The sequence below is a fragment of the Marmota monax genome, unplaced genomic scaffold (genome assembly GCF_021218885.2).
Source record: "Marmota monax isolate L192 unplaced genomic scaffold, Marmota_monax_Labrador192_F-V1.1 WCK01_AAM20220418_F8-fsc00037, whole genome shotgun sequence".
In the NCBI taxonomy this organism is placed as follows: domain Eukaryota; kingdom Metazoa; phylum Chordata; class Mammalia; order Rodentia; family Sciuridae; genus Marmota; species Marmota monax.
In genome coordinates this window covers 2358923-2378982 of record NW_026693245.1, presented here as the reverse complement: position 1 = coordinate 2378982, position 20060 = coordinate 2358923, and the positions used below count along the sequence as shown (strand labels likewise).

General features: G+C 36.9%; 1 protein-coding gene and 1 pseudogene across 4 annotated transcripts in view; one reads left to right on the top strand and one right to left on the bottom strand.

The window, feature by feature from the left end:
* Nucleotides 1–10158: 10158 nt before the first annotated feature.
* The window catches only part of Nnt (nicotinamide nucleotide transhydrogenase), a 95158-nt gene continuing 85256 nt past the window's right edge, over nucleotides 10159–20060 (bottom strand). For all 4 annotated transcript variants that reach the window (XM_046456252.2, XM_046456254.2, XM_046456251.2 and 1 more), the window contains 3 exons: nucleotides 15405–15523; nucleotides 13908–14023; nucleotides 10159–11096 (listed from right to left, as the gene is read on the bottom strand). In XM_046456252.2, coding sequence (XP_046312208.1) covers nucleotides 10947–11096; nucleotides 13908–14023; nucleotides 15405–15523 — 385 coding nt within the window. In that variant the 3' untranslated portion in view covers nucleotides 10159–10946. The remainder of the gene's footprint in view (nucleotides 11097–13907; nucleotides 14024–15404; nucleotides 15524–20060) is intronic.
* LOC124100672 (small ribosomal subunit protein uS3-like) lies at nucleotides 18188–18908 on the top strand (annotated as a pseudogene).

Below are 20060 nucleotides of genomic sequence, written 5' to 3'. Positions count from 1 at the left end.
AATTACTTCCCAGATACACTGATTGAAGAGCAAACAGCAGTTATCCCTAGGGAAATAAAAGTAGAGGCTTTTGACTAACATCCCTTAGAGATTATAAAAATACTATTCATAAGTTGAATGTTGACTAAGCCATGATTGCTATTCTTGCTCAACCCATTCAAAGTCAGAATAGCGATGTTAAAATAAAATCTAAAACTCCATCACTTCCTTTTTTCTGCTTATATTAGTAAACCCATTATAAATAATTTTTGTATTTAATTATTTACAGGCTTTAATGAAGATTAAATCTGAGAACTGCAAAGTATATTAAAGCTTTTTAGTTCTTCCTTAACAAATCTGAAATTACTTAATTATAAAAGAAAGGGAAGCTTTTAACTATTATTGCATGGAAAAATGGGAATAATATTTATGGCATCCCAGTGATGTTCTTACAAAGCATGCTAGTATAATGCATGTTAGCTCTTATTAGTTTTCCTGTTTCTGGGAATGACTCTGTTCATGGGCTAGAATTTAAATGGATGAGGCATTGTAAGGAAGCCCACGTTGGTCTAGTAAGTCTTTGTTTATAGAAACACTCTTAGCTTTCATTTCTGCTCTTTAAACATCTCATAGAACTTTTATAATGCCAAGCGCTTGCTTTCTTGCCCCCAATAAAACACCAAGTCCAAGCACCAGAATTTCTAAAGTAAGAAGATAAAAAGAATCTAGTGATTCAGAATCTCAGTTCATTCATCCATTCATTCATCCCTTAGTCCAATACTGACAATGTTCCATAGTCAGAATGCATGAGGTATTGGGAGACAGAAGTTCCTCCTTACTACTGGTTTCACTTAACATGGTTTCAGTTACCCACAGGCAGTTACCCATCCTCCAGAAATGTCTTGACTTTCGAGACAGAGAGATCACATTCCACATAATTTTTATTATAATATTTTTATAGTTGTTTTATTTTATAATTATTGTTAATCTCTTGCTGTGCCTAATTTATAAATTAAACTTCATCATAAGTATATATATATATTTCATATATATATACACTTATATATTTAAGTATATATAGTATATATTTAACTTATATATATATTATAAATATACATGTATATTTATAAATTAAACTTCATCATAAGTATATATATATAATTTATATATATATATATATATATATATATATATATACATATACATATTACAGATAAAGGATTGGGTACTATCTGCAGTTACAAATAGATATCCACAGGGTCTCTTGGGACCATATCTCCCACAGATAAGGCATAACTACTATAGACAGTGGGACAAATATATAAGATCTTTGTCCACTTGTAGCTTGTAGTCCCAAGGGCATAAATACAATATAATGCATATACACTAGTTTTAATTGTAATTATGATAAGTGTCCTAAAGAGAAAATTCTTGCCACTATAGGTCAATGGGATCAAGAGCTGAAGGAAGATCAAGATTTAAGTTGGATGGAAAAGTAGAGGGAGAACAGTCTGAAGTCAATATATCACCATGGCCTCTGTCAAGAGATATGCTGGTATGTGATCCCACTCAGCTTTTTCCTAGGAAAGCAAAATGACAAACTAATTCTGGATCAATGGTGAATGACAAAGAATTCTTGTTACAGAGAGAGTTGCATATTTATTCTTAAAGATGGAAATTCTTAAACTAAGGGAAAAAATATTGTTTACATAACGTTGAAGTCTCCAAGTATTGGGACAGGCTATGAATGATACTCCGGGATAAGAAGGGTTTGCCAGTGTCTCTCAGCTCATACTGACTATGGGATCGACCATCATACTTTCATAGGAAAAGGGAAGCTGAGACGAGGAAGAAATAAAGAGAGATAAAAGGAAACTAATCAGAACCAAGTTAATTGATGATTTGGGGTTTGTTTTTAAGAAAGAACAACATTTGTTGGTAGGGCTGTGTCATAGCTTGTTTCCATTGCTCTATAACAAACCACCCTGGAACAACAATTTGTTATTTCCCAGAATTCTGTTTTCAGGAACTCTGGCAACGTCCCCCTAGTGGTTCTCCTGTTCCATGTGATGTTGTCTCATGCAGCTGCCTTCTGGTGGTATACTCAAGATGACCTCTCATTCTCCAAGAACCTCTCCATATTGCCTCTCATGCTTCAGCCAAAGCTTTTTTACAACATGACATCTGGCTCTCAAGAGAGAACTGTCCCAAAAGCTAAGCCCCAGTGCACTAGCAAAAATCAAGCCTCTTTTTGCATGTTTATGCCAATGTCCCAGGGACCAAAGCAAGACTGATGGTCAAGCCCAGAGTCCAAACAGAACTGACTCACATCTTGATATTTTTAAAAATGATTTTACTTTTTATCCATATGTAGGTACACATTATCACCAAAATGTCAGGAAAATATTTAGCCACCTCCTTTTCTCATATCTATAGTCATTCTCCTCACCCACACCCATCCTCTGTCACAAAGAAGATAGATTTTTATGAGTTTTGAAGTTCTCATCATATTAAATTGCCCTCTGAAAAAAATCAACTGTTTGTATGGGAGAACCATTAACTATATTCATCATTCAGTCCAATTGTAAAAGGCGGTGAAATATGAGTCACCTAATTTTTATGTTAGAAGTGGCTGAAATGATTAAATGAGATGGTTTGATAACCTATAATTTCAATGACTCATGCTATCCCAATCTCTCATCACCATTAATAACCACTATTTATCTCTATTACCATTCTTGATGTGTTGTAAAGGAACTGTTCCAGTTAAGACTAAGAGAAGCAGAACTACTATGAGTGATGGGAGAAAAAGAGGTTTGCTAGGAATTAGACTCCACCACAATTGTGCATGCTGGTGAAGAAGTCTATGGAGAGCTCTTGGTTCCATTTTGTGGTTGTGCCTGAGGACCATATGTGGGCAGGGCTACCAACTAGTGATGAAGTGGGAGGAAACAAGAACAAACTAGAACCTTTGTCTCTGACCACACTGGTACCCAATAGCACAGGGTGCTGCAGAAGCTGGTGCCCTTCCCCATGCAGCTTTCTATAAGCTTTTGCCAGAATGTAGAGAAGATGAAGAAAAAAGATTCAGCAGGAGCAAAGGGAGCAGTGGTTCTAGCCACCATCAACCTGGAGGTTAGTGACAGTGTGCACAGAGCTGCAGCAGTATTTGGAACAAATCTTCAGAGCAAAATGGCAGCTGCTTCACCTCATCTTCCAAATTCATACAATTACCGTTGGAGCTAACCTAAAATCAGACAAGGATGGACATTCTGGAAAATATACTTTCAAGCTTTGCTAAATTGACCCAAAACTAGGCCCACCACTCATTAGAAACAGGGCTGCTTCTTGCCTAATACAGTTATCTTTGGAGAGCTAGAAGGCAAACAAGACCCCAGAAGATAGAGAAACTGGTTACAACTGTCACTGATGCCTGATTTCAATTGACTTGATATTTTCTCAGTAAATTGAGCCTTCTATAAGGCAAAGAACATAGTGTTCTTCCTTCACTCATGCTCTGACAAAAGTAAATGGAGTAAGGCACAGATTTTGAAATACTGGGAATGTTATTTTTTATTTTGCTTTTGCCTGAGAAACAGCATAAAGAGAGGGAGGTGAGTTAATATCTATTGAAAATCACTTTTAGAAAAAAATAGTGAAGCTGGGTAGAGTGGCATGGACCTGTAGCCTGTGGATTTTCTTTTTAATATAAAATAACAACTTTCAGCCATGTAAAAAAAGATTGCCTGTGTCTTCCTCCTCTACCTAACAATCTCTTCTTTATCTTCTAGAACCTTTCCTCTATAGTATTTCCCCAGAATCCCCAACTCAGACAGCACCCTTTATCCAATTCTTTTCTATGAGATACTTCTATAATATATGAAATATCTAATTTTGCATCAAATTATAATTTAATTATATGAGTCCCATGCCACACCGCAAGCTTCTTGAGAGTAGGGGCCATGTCATACATAGCATATAATAAATGATACACTTGTCCTGGTCACTTGGTCATGTATTTTGTAGATCAAACCAAGTCAACAATGACAGGAGCATAATTCAAAACATTTCAAGTATAAGCAATTTCTCACATCACCTTAAGAGCAAAGGTTTCTGATTCTTCTCCACTTTGATCTCCCCTACCTCCATTTTGAACCTAAAAGAACCAAGATAGTTTGGTTTTACTGTCACATAAATAATCCTGTGGTCTCTCTTTTTTCCAGGGACTTTTCCTTCTCATCTCATAGAATACAAAAGGTCCCTTGCACTTAGCAAAGTCACTTCACTTCTTAACCTGTGTTCCACCTTGCTGAGCCCACCTCATGCCACCAGCTCACTATATCAACAACACCTATTATGCTATTTCTCCATAGTATCCCTACAGTCTCTTCTAAATTCATGTTCAGACAGTGGTATGAAAGTATTCGATCATGGTGATTTTAAACATGTTTGTCTTTGTCCCATTTTACCTGACTTTTTTTTTATTTCTACAAAGAAGAAATGTTATTCCAAAGGATCAAAAATCTTATGCATAAAATAGAAACAGTGACATTTACTGAAATGACCGATCACTTGTAATTTAAGAAAAAGAAATGTAGTTAATTGGCTGAAGATGACTCTTGCCGTTTCATCGGCCACAGGGTAATCATAGAAAGGTTGTAATGTTTTGTGCTCTGATTTCTCCAGTGAAAAGTACAATTAATAACATGCACTGAAACCACTTTTTAAAAACAATTTCATGAGTAATACATCAATACAAAAAAGTTAGATGGCCTAGAAATTCTAACTTGTATTCTTGAGAATAATTATCAAAAGGGCTGTGTTTTGACCTTCCTGTCTTTGTTTCAGATGTGTTCCAGCTCTGAATTAATGGCTCTTTTCAACATTTGGCTATAGATTTAATACCAAAGCTTTGCTGATAAATTAATAAAAATTAGATGATAGAGCACATTTTATTTCTCATAGGACAGGAGGGAAAAAAAATTCCCCCCAAACAACTTAATGTCTCATTAAAATTCTAAGGTCAGATTTCTGAAACAATTAAGTTAATATCAGGAGATGAATTAAATGGCTCTTCCTTAAAATATTTTCTTTATGCAAAATATTTGGATGAATCCCATTCCAAATTATTTAAATAGAGAACCTACTATTTTCCTTGTGGAAATAGCACTAATATTCCATTCTCATAATTTAAAAGGCTTCTTCAAATTATACAGAAATGTAAATTACAGTAATAAATTTGCAAAATATATTGAGATTATCATACCCCATACCTTGTGTATTTCTTTCTTTCCATTCCATATTGACTCACACATCTTATAATTTCTTTTATTTAAAACAAAGAAAAATAGAGGGGGTCCATATGCAAATATATCAGTAACCCAGAAAGATAGAACAATCAACATCTCAGACTAGGCACATGAAGACCAAGGACCCAGCTCACTCCTCCCAAACTATGACATTATGTCATTGACCTATATCATTGTCCTTGCTCCTTATCCCTTTGCCTCTGAGGGAAGTTGTGTATCCCCAGGAGGAAAACAAGGAATCACCCTTGAATTAATTTCAAATTTCCATTATCAGAGAAAATAGGGACTCAAGAGAGAAATTAAATTCAGTAGGGGAAAAAAAAGCTATATTTTGGCTCATCTGAGTTTATGGCCTGTGAGAGATGAAAATCTACAGCAATGAGCTTTTCCTTCACCAGCTGTGATGGAGGAAAGTACAGGTTAACTCAAGCAATGATCTGCAGCAGGCATCGTCATGGAAAGAAAATCCTAGAGAGGTGCAGGTTCTGCTCCTAAGTTGCCTTCTGCATCTAAGGAAGAAGCATTGTCAGGATTCAGGCATAAACCTCAGCAGCCACTTGAAGGAAGAATGGGAGGAATCACAAATCATGACCACATAACCAGCAACTTTCATAACATTATGTAAAAGCACCAAGCACTTATTTTCTCAACGTCATTAACATTTCCTCCTGTCATTTTGTAAACAGATGGCATCTTCTTGCTGGAGATACAACTGGGGTTTGTGGAAGAAAGCATGGTTTTGTCTCTAATGATTATTCCCAATCATGAATGTTGTCGTTTTCTTTACTTTTAACACAAATCTCACTGCCATGTTCTGTTACAGAATATACTGTAACCCACAGGATGCTGACAAGATGTTGACTAGCACTAAATGACTAATTATTAACTAGCAACCACGGTTACAGTTATCCAACTGAGGATATCCACTGGAAAAGATTGAGGGAACAGGGTCTAACTAAGAATAAAAGAGTAAAATAAAGTCACTGAGCTAAGATGAACCTCTAGATAATGAGTCCTGAACAGAGGTCAGTGTGACGCATACATAAACATACATGAGCTTCTCTCTGCTGTGGTAATGGATACACTCACATGCATGCACCTCTGTGCTTACTTTAACCAAAGGGTGACACATTCTAGAAATATAAAAATGACCAAAAATAGAAAATAGCACCTCTCATAGTGATGCCACTACCCAAATACCCATGCCAGGTCCACCACTGTACAGACAGTATCCTGGGTCAGATGCACTATGGCAAGGATGAAAAAAAACAGTACAAGTATTCTAAAATCTTTACCTGTTCAGTGTCTCCATAAACTGTTCTGCTATAATCTTTGAATGTTCTATTGCTCTCATTTATGATGATTTTCATCTTTACAAGATCATGTTTCCAAGATACTATAATGATACCCAACATTAATAAAGCAGACTTATATACAGACTTCTGGGTATGGACTAAAAGTCTATGTGGCTATTCCCATATATATATCCCAATAGCACAAAACCACAAAGCTAGTTATAATGTACAAGCACAAAATTTTCTATGAATCAATAAAGCCCTGAAAACTTTAAAAGGCCCTTTCTAGAAGGAGTGATTGCTGAAAAATAGTGCTCCAGTAAACTTGGACGCTAGTGACAAAACATTCTAAAGATAAAGACATGATACTCTGTTTCACCCCTCTGGGGAGTAAATCATTTTCCTCCTGACATAGCACAAAGAGGATATTTAGCCCCACATTCTCCCATTTCTCTGGAGAGTTTTAGACATGACCTTTCAACCCTAACGGGGTGAGGCTGCTGCCTCCTAAGTGTCCCAGGGATTAGAAACACAAGATCCCAAAAGAATTAACCAGGCAGTGTCCTGCTATGTTAGCATTAAGCGCTGTACTATTATGAAAAATGCAGTTCCTAACTGGGAAAACAAAAAGATAAGGCTGCTGATTAACAACTCATTCGTTTTTGCAAAATCACTTCCAAAAAAGAACTTGGTTTAGATAAAAGTTCACTAGCTGACTCTAGATCCATATTTTGCAGTAGACATTTCTACGTTCTCCTTTTTTTCTATAGGAAATTAAAAATGAAATAGAAAAACAGAAAGGAAAAAAAACTGACCTGATTTCAATTTCTAAATGGGTTTTCAAGGGTTTTTATTATTCCCTACATCCTATCACATATCTACTGCATGTTTTTCATCTTCTCAAATGAAAGTTTATTAGATCTTCTACATAGTGGAAATTTAAGCAAAAACCTCACTGCCCTGTCCACTGATCTCATTGTGGGACTAACTGCCATCATTCTGAGTGTCCTGTGCATTCCCCAAATCCACAGCTCAATTTTTCTCCAAGTCCAGAACAGCCATGTCCACTCCCCACCATTCTGTAGCTGCCATCCTTCCCTGAATTCACAGTCCCCTTATTCACAGGCAAATGGGATCACCTTTATTCTTTCCATTCCAATGTCTTTGTATCTTTGTTTTTCACAAGGACCCCAAAACAGCACAGCCCAAGTACACAGCTTTCTGAAGAGCTCTCTGAAGGGGTGGTTGGGTAAAATACAAAATATCCAGGGGCAAACTGGACTCCACATCCTTTAGGCAATCTTTCTATGAGTATTATTCTTCACAAATATGCTTTTGCAGGAACTGAAAAGCGAGCTCAAGGTGGTGGGCAACATATGAAGTACAAACATTTTTAAAAGAATGAGGCAGACATAAGTTTTGACAATGAGATGGCCCTCCTCTTAAGAGTCCAACTTTTAAAGTCCTCTGTAATCATTAAAGGAGCTTTCTCTACCTATACAATATGACTTCCCACTTTTCCTTCCAATGAATTATCCCTAACATTATCATAATCATTATATTTAAGGGTTTCAAATACTGGCTGCTTTAATTACTATCTTATCATATATATTACTATGTTGCCAGCATGTCGATCTTCATTTGGAATTAGAATGTGCAGCATGTCAAATGTCCATAACCACTTATTAGTTAAAAAAAAAAAGTTCCTTTGTCCAACTTGTAACTTCTAAGAGGAATCTTGAGTACTTTGAAATTCATATGTGACCATTTCTGCTGCTTTACTGAACAAACACTTTAAAAGCTTCACTTTGAAAAGTTTCATTTACTCCCTGTTAATTAGCTTAATTATTTTTTTCCTTTGAGAATCTAAAGAGCAGCTGGAGTATGCAAACTGCTGCCACTGGAGTGAAACGATTTGGTTTAGGGCTTTTATAGGGGGTGGAGTGGCGTGTTGTTGTTGTTTTGTTTTTTACTATTCTGACCAGATAATATTTGTTGGCAAAGACTCTCAAAAACTGGCAAGAGCTATAATTTAGACATTTGAACCATTCTCCCTAGCTATATAAGAGTAATCCAACCTTCCAGCACTAAGATGCCCTAACTCTCAAAGATTTATACCTTAGGAAACTAAAAAATTTGCCTCTTAGAGTAAACACATGGGTTATGAATTATTAATTATACAGAATAAGGCTCTGGGATCAAAAAATTAAACTAAACCCTAAAACTAATAAATAATATGTTCCATATTTGTGTCAGATGAGAGAATGTGGAAAATTTAAGTTAGGGTCATGACAGGTAGAATCAGAAAAGCCAAAGTCCACTTTCCAGATTCATGAACAAATACTTAAGTAAAGGAAGCCTACTGCATAATGAGGTCTGTCCTTCTGATTCTAACCCCCCCGGGGGGGGGGGGGAAGAGTTTATAGAATGATAAAGAGATTCTATATAAAAGAAAACTTTCCAGGTAGGTAGGTAGGTAGGTAAGCAGGTAGGCAGGTAGATAGATGTGTGTGTGTGTACATTTTTTTTTAGACTTCAACATAATTAATAAGACAACCTTTCAGAGTAGTAATTTAATACTTGAAAATTTTTCAGAATTGTATACCTGAAAATCCTTAAAATATCCTCACCAATAAAATTAAATAAAACCAACTGTAACATAAATTTTCAATTCAACTAGTAAAACTGGATGACTAAGGCTTGGCAGGTATCAAAGAATTAGTTAATACAATATAAAATGATATAAATGTAAGTTTACTATAAATGACAAAAATAAGTTAATAAATCCAAGCTTCACTGTTTTCAATTTAAATTGAATGCAAGAACTCTTTTTTAAAAACTCTAACATACTATTTTCCAGCTATACCTACAACTACTTTAAGAGAAGAAAAAAAGACATGAATATATACTGTTTAACGTCTTCTAATAGAAATTTCATGTGAAACATCAGTCCTGAGGTTACTAACGACCTCAAATCCATCAACAAATTGTGTTTATTACTTACAAATTTAAAGGAGTATTTCCTGCTTTGACTGACACACACACACCCCACCATTAATCTCAGGCACAGCAAAACAAACTGAATACCAAACCAACCTATACTGTACATCGGTAAGTGTGAGCAACACAATTAAAAATTTTGCACCAGTTATTTCATTTTCTGACTCAGAGATAGTTTTTTATAGGTTAATAATTGTTTTGAGAAACTCAGTACCAATTTGATTATATAAAGAAATAGATATTCTAATTATGATCCACACATTCACCTATATTGAGAACTTTGGGCACATTATTAAAGTCACAAAGAAAAACTAAACTTCTATAAAAGTCATGATCTTTACTGGTGTTCAGAAAACAAAGAAGTAGCTTTAAGAAAAAGTACCACCATTCATCTCAAATATCATCAACTATATGAGACCTCAAGACACACTGGTTTGAAAAAAAAAAAACATTCTTATAAACAGTTAAGACAGATTAATTTCATCTATTTCCTAGTAGTAAGACTTCCCCCAAAGTTAGTAAAACAGAGCTATTCAATGTTAGCCTTTTGTCACGAAAGACAATTGCTGCATCACTTTGCAAACATGATAAATTCATTTTATTTGTCAAATAGCTGAATTCCACTCAAGTGCACTTAATACAGTACTAAATTGATTGAAATTAAAGAGATTTCCAATTGGAAATGGGGTTTTCAAAAATACTAATGTTAATTTCAAGTTGTTTCATTGAACATAGAAAGCACATAATTTGTTTCCAGCATCTCAAAAAGATTATATAGTCCTTTAATGTATCAAAATAGAAGTGAGAAAATATACTGCTAAAATCTGAAGTACAGTTTGAAAACTTAAGACAGATTTAATCAGATCAATTCAAACTATGGTTAAAATGCAATGGGACAGCTTAGGAACTGACAAAAGTTTCAAATTAGTCACATCTGCTGAGAAAACAAAAATGCAGGTATTTGCAATGTTTACATTGTGTTGTATTTTTTAGACCCAAACAAATTTTAAGTCCTGAAATCCTAAACATTCAACTTCTAAAAACATTCTTGGTTACGGAAGGGGAATTTAAAAATCCAGCAGAATTATATCTAAAATGAGGTTATTCTTTCTCCTTTTATAAAATACTTTTGCCCCCCCAAAATTATGCACAGATAAACATTCAAAATTTTCAATCTTTTTTATAAAATTGAAGGATCACTGCTCTTGAAAAATATCCCTCTATCTTCTTGGCTTTATTCAGTGTTCCTTTTCTTCCAAGAGCTTTGCTACAGATGTGGATCAGCCACAAACACTGATGTTTTCTGACTGTTCCTTTAGCTTGAAGCAGCAACCTCATCAGATACTGACTTGGGCTTTGATATTTACTTCTGGTAGGATTCTCTAACTTTTGCCTGCAGCGCATCACATGTCTTCTTGGCATCACCTAGAAGCATGGCTGTGTTGGGTTTGTAGAAGATTGGATTGTCCACTGCAGCGTAGCCAACACCCAGAGACCTCTTCATGACAATGACCTAAGAAACAAAGGTTAAATGAGAGAGTGTTTTTAACAGACCTGGTTAGGGACTGCTGGACACACAAACAGTGCCCTTCCCTAACTTTGCTTTTTGTTGTTATTTTTTATAATTTGTCCACTTCTCTTTTTTATTTATACGCTATATAAAAATGTTAAAATTACACGTATTTATAGGGTATTAAGTGAATTTTAATACATGCATATGCTGTATAATGTTTAAGTCAGTCTTATCATATCTATCTTCTTCAATGCTATTTATTTTTGGTGAACACATCCAAATTTCTTCCTTCAAGTTTTTTGAAATATATAGTATGTTACTGAAAGTTACCAAACTGTGCAACAGCATACCAGGTCTTCACTACTATGTCTTCAGTACAGGGACTTTTTAAATATATCAGGAGTGTTTTTAAATGTATTTTTTTTTTTTTTTGTCCAAGGAGACGCGGCCACTGCTCCAGGGGTGGTTTGGTGCTGCCTGGCACCAAGTGGCATTAACGAGGCTACCCAGAGCCTGAGAAGGACCCTCCATCCCCCGGGGCTCAGCAAGCCCCAGGTACCCACTTGCCCCGTGCTGGCATGCATGGGCACCATTTACAGTTGACCAACTAAGGCCCCAGAACAATCATGAAATGCCAGCAGAGCAGAGGCCCTGCAGGAGCCTGTGTCCGCCAGGGCCTGGGGAATGGGACGGCCAGGGTCACACACCTGAGGAAGCTGCAGCTGCTTCCAGGTCCTCAGGGCCCCGAGGCACCCTCCTATCTGCAGTTGCCCTGTCCCCCCAACTCTACTTTCACCCTGCCTTGCAGTCCCCAGGACACACACGGGAGCCAATAGCCACAGCTTGACCAATGTGCAGGGGATGCTTTCCTTCCTCTCACCCCAGGAAATTTCAGCTCCTCACCCCATGCAGGTCAGACCCAGGGGCCAGGTGACCATCCCACTTGGCCCCTCCCCACACTGGTCCCTCCAGGGACTACTCGGCAAGTCTGGAAAGTGACCGCCATTTGCTCACATGCCACAGCAGGGACAAAGGCCCAGAAGGTGGCAGGGACTGAAAACTCAACCCCCAGAGCTGCTTAGGGTGGATGTCGGCTCAGGACCCCTCCCCATCCAGGAGAGACCAGGCCTCCCGTCACAGCTGCAAAGGTGAAAAAGGGAGGAAGGAGCCCACTGGAACCTTCTGGGCACAGGTGGCTCTAGATAGGGCAGAGGGGTTGGAGGGGAAGAGAGGGGGCATGGGGTAATTAATGATGGTGGAATGTGATGATCATTACTATCCAAAGTACATGTATAAAGACACAAATTGGTGTGAATATACTATGTATACAACCAGAGATATGAAAAATTGTGCCCTATATATGTAGTGAGAATTGTAATGCATTCTGCTATCATATGTAAATAAAAAAATTTACATAATAAAAATGTATTTTTCTTTTAGTTCTAGAAAGATACAATACCTTTATTTTGTTTCTTTATTTTCATGTGGTGCTGGGGATCAAACCCAGTGCCTCACATGTACTAGGCAAGTGCTCTACCCCTGAGCTAAAACCCTGGCCCCTTTAACTGTATTTTTACTTATATCAATGTTAATTTTTAATGTGTGACCATACTCATAAATTCCTACTGCAAATCCTAAAATAAATGAGGTTGAGTGGAGAAATGATATTCTATTAAAGAATATCAGAGGATGGGGTTGTGGCTCAGCAGTAGAATGCTCGCCTGTCACGTCCAAGACCCTGGGTTCGATTCTCAGCACCACATAAAAATAAATAAATAAGATAATTGTTTTTTTAAAAAAAGAATATCAGAAAGTTCTGGGACAAAAATCTCAAAAAACAATCCAGCTTCTCTCGAGGACAGAACTAATCACTAACAAAATGCTCCTACAAAGCACAATAAAAGGGGTAAGTCAATCCGTATTGATATGCTATAGACATTTCTAATGACATGTGTTATGGATACTGTCCTGATGAATGTCTAGTCAGTTATTAATGAAATGTGAACAGTGAAAATATATCCATGCACTGCATGAATAGTGAAGTAATGCATTCTGCAAATTCAAATATCAATTACTGAGGCCCTAATATTTTATATGAACATGAACAAGTATATTTTATATCCCACACTAATCTCAAATACTGTTTTAAGCTCATATATTTACAAAAAATGAAACAAAATTATGCTATATATTTTAAAATGCAGATGTGATTCAGGAGTATTAAAGAGGTATACCCTCTGCTGGGACAGAAGAAACTTTATAAGCCTTTAAGTTCTCCAAAATCTAGCAACTAGCTTTTTTCAAAATAATGTGCATGTGCAGAGCTTGCTTCCTTATGCCATGTTATTGTTTGGATTTCTAAATCACCTTTCTGCTAGACACTCCATAACAACATACAAATTCCCTTTCAAAAAAATTAAATTAAAAAAATGTGCTTGTCTTGGTATATGAAGGCGATGATGCTGACTCACTGTCCCAGAGGGAAACCATCTGCTTCACTGGACTCCATCTGGAACCTGGCCAGACTCATTCCAAAAGCTCACAGCTCTTTTTTCAGCTGTGGTTACGGATTTTGTTAGTCCATCCACATAATCTCATCTGGTTCTACTCATGATGAAGCTTTCTCTCAGGTTCTCTGGTGGCCAGAGCATAGACAGAAGCTGGATACAGAGAACCAGGCTCTAAACACATACTTAATTCTGGGCCTCCTAAAAGGCATCATTTTTCTCATCAAGTGACTAAAGAAAGTTCTGTGTGCATATTTTAAGTGACCTTTGATCATCAGAATGAAATACAAGTCTGAAACTTTACCTGCTTTGATTTCCAGACCTCAAGGACTGGCATGCCTGCAATAATAGAGTTGGGATCTTCCTGAGCTGCTGAATTAACAGTGTCATTAGCTCCAATTACAAGGACCAAATCAGTGTCTATGTGAAAAGAGAAAAAACAGAAAATATAAAAACCAAAGGAGGTCAGGCAAATTATAGCAATCTGACTTCATAATAACAATAATAAAAACTAGTATTTTTAGGAGGCTCACTTGTGCCAGGCACTACACAAATGGCTTTATCAGAGAGATTAGCCAACTGAGACAATGTCACACAGCTAAAAAGTAGTAGTAGATCCTTCATTGAACCTTGCCTATTGACTACAGCCTGTTTTATTATACTTACCCATACCCAATGGATTTACCTAGTCTGACTTTATATATTTTTTTTAAAGACAGAGAGAGAGAGAATTTTTTAATATTTATTTTTTAGTTTTTGGTGGACACAACATCTTTATTTTATTTTTATGTGGTGCTAAGGATTGAAACCAGCGCCCCGCGCATGCGAGGCAAGAGTGCTACCGCTTGAACCACATCCCCAGCCCACTTTATAATTTTTTAATCCCAAAAGGATCTTGCTAGTAATAAGATTTTACAAGATCTGCATCCATTTTCAACTTTTAAAATGACCAATTAAGATGCAATCTACTGTCTGAAAGACAATGGTCTAAAAGTCTGTACTATATAAAGCTGTGTCCATAATTCCTGGAACTGGCTGGTTTTACATATAATTTAGCAACAGGGAAATTTTAAAAGGGGCATAAAATTAAAGTGGACTGAATTCTCTCTTTAAACTATATCTTATGATGTTGCCAAAAATGCCATGTGCAACTAGATGTACATACAATTTCATTATTATTTTTTTCAAATAACAGTTTTGTTTTGTTTTTTTAAGTTTACAGTGGATACTTGCCAGAAAGAACTGGTCTAATTTTAACAAACATGATCCTGGGCCAAATATCATCACCATTCAACATCTACCAATGACAGCTATGAAGTACAGCACCTTATCTCATGAAGTCCTAATACTTCAAAAAAAGAAAAGACTACTTCATTGATCATGAATTGGTCCAATTGAAAACCAGTATAACCTCAGATACTGGAAAGAATCAGACACTAAATCATCAACAGAAGCACTTCTGTAAAGGAGGAGCCTGTAGCTAGTTCAAGGCCATAGCTACTGAGAGTCGGGACCTGGATTCAAAAGACAGGTCTGCCCAGACCTCAGATTCACCTGGGTACTACACCTCAGGATTTGCACCCACCTTCAGCTCTTCACAGAGGAACAAAATTAAACCATGCTGCTTACAAATCTTTTGTGCCTTATTCAATACTTTAATTTTGACTGCCTATCTGCTCTGTGGAGATTATGCTTAATCAACTAGTCAGTCTTCAGTGATTTCACAACTGATATTCTAAGCCTGACATCATTTTATTCACACTTTGAATATTTAAACATCCTTACCATCCCTGTCACTTACCTGGGAAATCATGGTTGATCTCATCCATTTCCAACACAATATCATATGGCACCCCAGCCTCAGCCAGCAGCACATTAAGCTGACCAGGCATTCGGCCTGCAACTGGGTGAATTCCAAACCTAGACAAGAAACAAATGAACAGCTGGCCTTACTTGATAGGCCAAAATGTACAGAGACCAGTATCACCTCCAAATCTGTACACTTTGTTCTTGGCACCTCTGCTTTCTCCTGGTACTATCTGATCTCTTCAAGCAAAAGTAGAATTTGTTCAGATAGATGGTCAATCTACAAAACTGACATTAAAGATTCATGGTTATAGTATACACAAACTATAACTTCCCTCATAAAAATAAGGGTGTAACTGGAATCTGACTCCTTCATATATGTTTTAAGTGCAATGAACCTCAAAAAATATTAATAAATAATATCCTGTCACATTTAAAAACATTATGTTCTCTTATGATACTTTCAGATAAATCCTAAATCTTTTTGGGATTGAAGCCAGGGGTGTTCTACCACTGAACTACATCCCCAGTCTTTTTATTTTGAAATAGTCTCCCTAAGTTGCCCAGGCTGGCCATAAACTTTCAATCCTCCTGTCTTAGTCTCTGAAGTAGTGGGATGACAGGCATGCACCACTACACCCAGCAATAAATCCTAAATCTTTAAAAACATATTAAGCCAACCTGGAATTAAATTTTTCCAATGAAAAATCAACATTATTCCATCAAAAACTGACTCCACATTCAACTTTAACCCTTAAGCTCAAAGGTAGGAAAATAAAATATTGCACATACATGATGTTAAAGGTCCACAATCCTTCAGAGAATGGTATAAAGCATTACTCTGTATCACAGAGGAAATATGATAGTAACACAATGGAACGTTTAACAGACAAGGCTGATTCATAGTGGGGTAGCGAGGGGGAGCATGGGAGGAATAGATGAACTCTAGATAGGGCAGAGGGGTGGGAGGGGAAGGGAGGGGGAATGGGGTTAGAAATGATGGTGAAATGTGATGGACATCATTATCCTAAGTACATGTATAAAGACACGAATTGGTGTGAATATACTTTGTATACAATCAGAGATATGAAAAATTGTGCTGTATATGTGTAATATGAATTGTAATGCATTCCACTGTCATATATGAAAAAATTAATAAAAAAAATTTTAAAGACAATGGATAATACACAATCTGATCTCCACATTTAAGGCAAAGGAAATAAGAACATCAAGTAATTTCTTTCAACCACAGATATAATGGGATTTTTAAAGTTTCTTAATTCAACCTCTTACCCTGTCAGCACAGGGCATGGTGCCTGGCACATAGGAAGGACTCCATGAAAAGCAAATGAATGATCTTTTCACCAAGATGATGCTGAAAGTGAAAAAGGAAGTTCACATCCATCCCAAAGCCAAAACCAAAGCAAAAGCTCTGAAGGCCAAGAAGTTAGTGTTGAAAGGTGTCCACAGCCAGAAGAAAAGCAGATTCACATGTCACCCACTTCTGGCATCCCAAGACACTGAGGCTCCGGAGGCAGTTCAAATACCCTTGGGAAAACACCCACAGGAAAAACAAGATTGACCACTACACCTTCATCAAGATCCCCCTGACCACTGAGTGGACCATGAAGAAGACAGAAGACAACAACACATTCATGCTGATTGTAGATGTCCAGGTCAGCAAGCACCAGGACAAAAAGGCTATGAAGAAGCTCTATGATATTGATGGAGCCAAAGTGAACGGGCCTCATGGAGAGAAGACAGCATATGTTTGACTGGTTATGATGATTATGATGCTTTGGACGTTGCTAACAAAATTAGAATGATCTAAACAGAGTCCAGTTGGCTAACTCTAAGTATACATGTTTTTCAACATTAAAGAAGTGAATGAATGATTAAATTTAATGAACACATTTTATAGTATTACTTAGTTGGGATCCATCCAACTCAAATACAATGATTAGAAATGTACTCCCTTTGGTGAATAGAAACTCCCTTCTAAGGTCTATTCCAATACTAGACCATATGAATATGTGTGTATGTGTATGTGTGTATATTCATTCACATATAGGTATTCATTTATATTAAACCAAAGAAAAATAAATTATGTGTATGTGTGCACATAAACATATTAAGCCAAAGAGAAACCCCGTCTCATTTTTTTCCAAGGTCGGTAGTTTTGCCATATGGAAGTATAATGAATCTATTCCCACCTTTACATGAAGATTCCTTCAACTGTCTCTCGGATGCCGAATAAGCACAACAGCCTCAGTTCTTTCAACAGCTCAATGAATAACAGGCTATCTGAGTCACCTGTTTGACATTGTCTATGTCTACCTGAAACTTCTGAACACCAAAGTACATATAATATGCTGGACATAATCTAGATGCATCAAGGTACAACAAGAAAATCACATCGAAAAATCTTCCATTGGTGAAGCCTAAGTCTTCATTATCATTTATGGCTGCCCCAATACATTGCTGGTTCACACAAAACTTATGGTCATTTAAGATGCTCTGTCATTTTTCACACAAACTTCTACCAAACCAGGCCTTCCTGCTCTTAAAACAGGGGTGGCCTGTTGGAAAGAAATTAAATAGCATGGGTACTGACCCATTCTCAAAAATAAAACCTAAAAAGAGCTAGAAGATGGTCACTTATTTTGCGCAGATAAGTAACAAATGGTTTTTCACATCTTAAAAATCAGTGACAATGAGTTTGAATTATTGGGAAACTTGTAATTGATGGGAAATAGACATCAAGACATGCCCTCTTGGATGCAAATTTCCAAGACGTTTTTTGCTGATGGCATCTTCAAAGCTGAATTAAATGAGTTTCTCACTCAAGAGCTGGCTGAAGATGGCTACTCTGGAGTTGAGGTCCAAGTTATACCAACCAGGACAGAAATCATTATCTCAGCCACCAAGACACAGAATGTTCTTAGAAGGGGTGGCAGAACCAGGAATTGACTACAGTAGTTCAGAAAAAATTTGGCTTCCCTGAGGGCATGTAGAGATTTATGCTGAAAAGGTGGCCACAAGAGGTCTGTGTGCCATTGCCCAGACAGAATCACTGCAATACAAACTCCTAGGAGACCTTGCTATATGGAGGGCCTGCTATGGTGTGCTGCTGTTCATCATGGAGAGTGGGGCCAAGAGCTATGGGGCTATGAGGCCACAGTGTCTGGGAAACTCCAAGGACAGAGAGCTAAATCCATGAAGTTCATGGATAGGCTGATGATCTACAGTGGGGATCCTGTTTCCTACTATATTGACACTGCTGTGCATCATGTGCTGCTCAAACAGGGTGTGCTGGGCATCAAAGTAAAGATCATGCTGCCTGGACTCAAGTGGTAAGATTGTCCCTAAGAAGCCTCTGCTTGACCATATGAGCATCATGGAACCCAAAGATTAAATGCTTTCCATCACCCCCATCTCAGAAAAGAAGGGTAGGAAGCCAGAGCCGCCTGCCATGCCCCAGCTAGTCCCTACTGCATAATAGGGTCTCCTTGGCAGCTGCATCTGGAATCTGGATGTTGCTCTTTAAAGACATTTAATAAAATCTTGTACAAAGACATAAGGCCTGACTAGACTTTCTGTCCAGTATTCAAGCCGAGTTATGTTGGCCTGTCGAACATTACTTATCCTTTTGGTTTCAGCCATATTTGCAGTATTTGCAAGAGCCAAGACTGGAGGAACCAAGCAGAGCTAACCAGAAAAATATCCTGTGACACGGTGAAGACTGGGAGCTGGCAGGGCAGCACCTGGATTAATTATCCTAAAGTTCAAGATTATACGTTTAGAAGAAGAATTTGGTTTGGATGATGGGGACTGAACCTAGGCCTTACACATACTAGAGCATGCACTCCACCACTGAGCTGTGGGAGTCAAAATTGGTTTTTCCTGATGTATAAGGAAATCCATATTGTACATAGAAAGTAAATGCAAATACAGTTTTGTCATACTAAAAAACAAAAAAAGACATTTCCTCTTATCAAACTCCTATCTATGTAATTTTCTACCTGTCATTACTGAATGTTCCAAAATCAGCAATTTATGTTTTAAGAGAAATCGAAACTAGTGCTATAATGAAATGAAACAATTATCTCTAGGCAGAGGTATAATAAGTAATCACTTTTTTGTTCTGCTTTTATATGTGTTTTCAAATATTCTACGAGGATGTATAGTTTTTTTCTTTTTGCAGTACTGGGGATCACACCCAGAGACATGTTACACTAATACTCTGAGCCACATCAACAACCCAAAGTTGTATAGTTTTTATAGTAGGAAAAAAAACAACTTATCATTTGAAATAAATTAACACTTGACACTTTTATATTATGATACAGTTTATAAAGTGATTTCTCACATATTATTTTATCCCATCTCTAATAATCTTTGAGAATCTCCATCTAGAATTGGAATTTAGGCATATGACTCAAACTCAGTTAAATAAATTGGCTTTGGAGCTGTGTTATCTTGTGTCCAAAAAAAGAATGTAAATGAAAAAGATTACTGGCATATGCTTTATAATAATGGCTAAAACTCTTAAAAATGTGCTATATGACTATATGACCATTTTTAGTAAATAGTGAAGATGGGATTCAAGTTAGGGGTGTTTGTTTGTTTAATATACAACAGTTCATGTTTA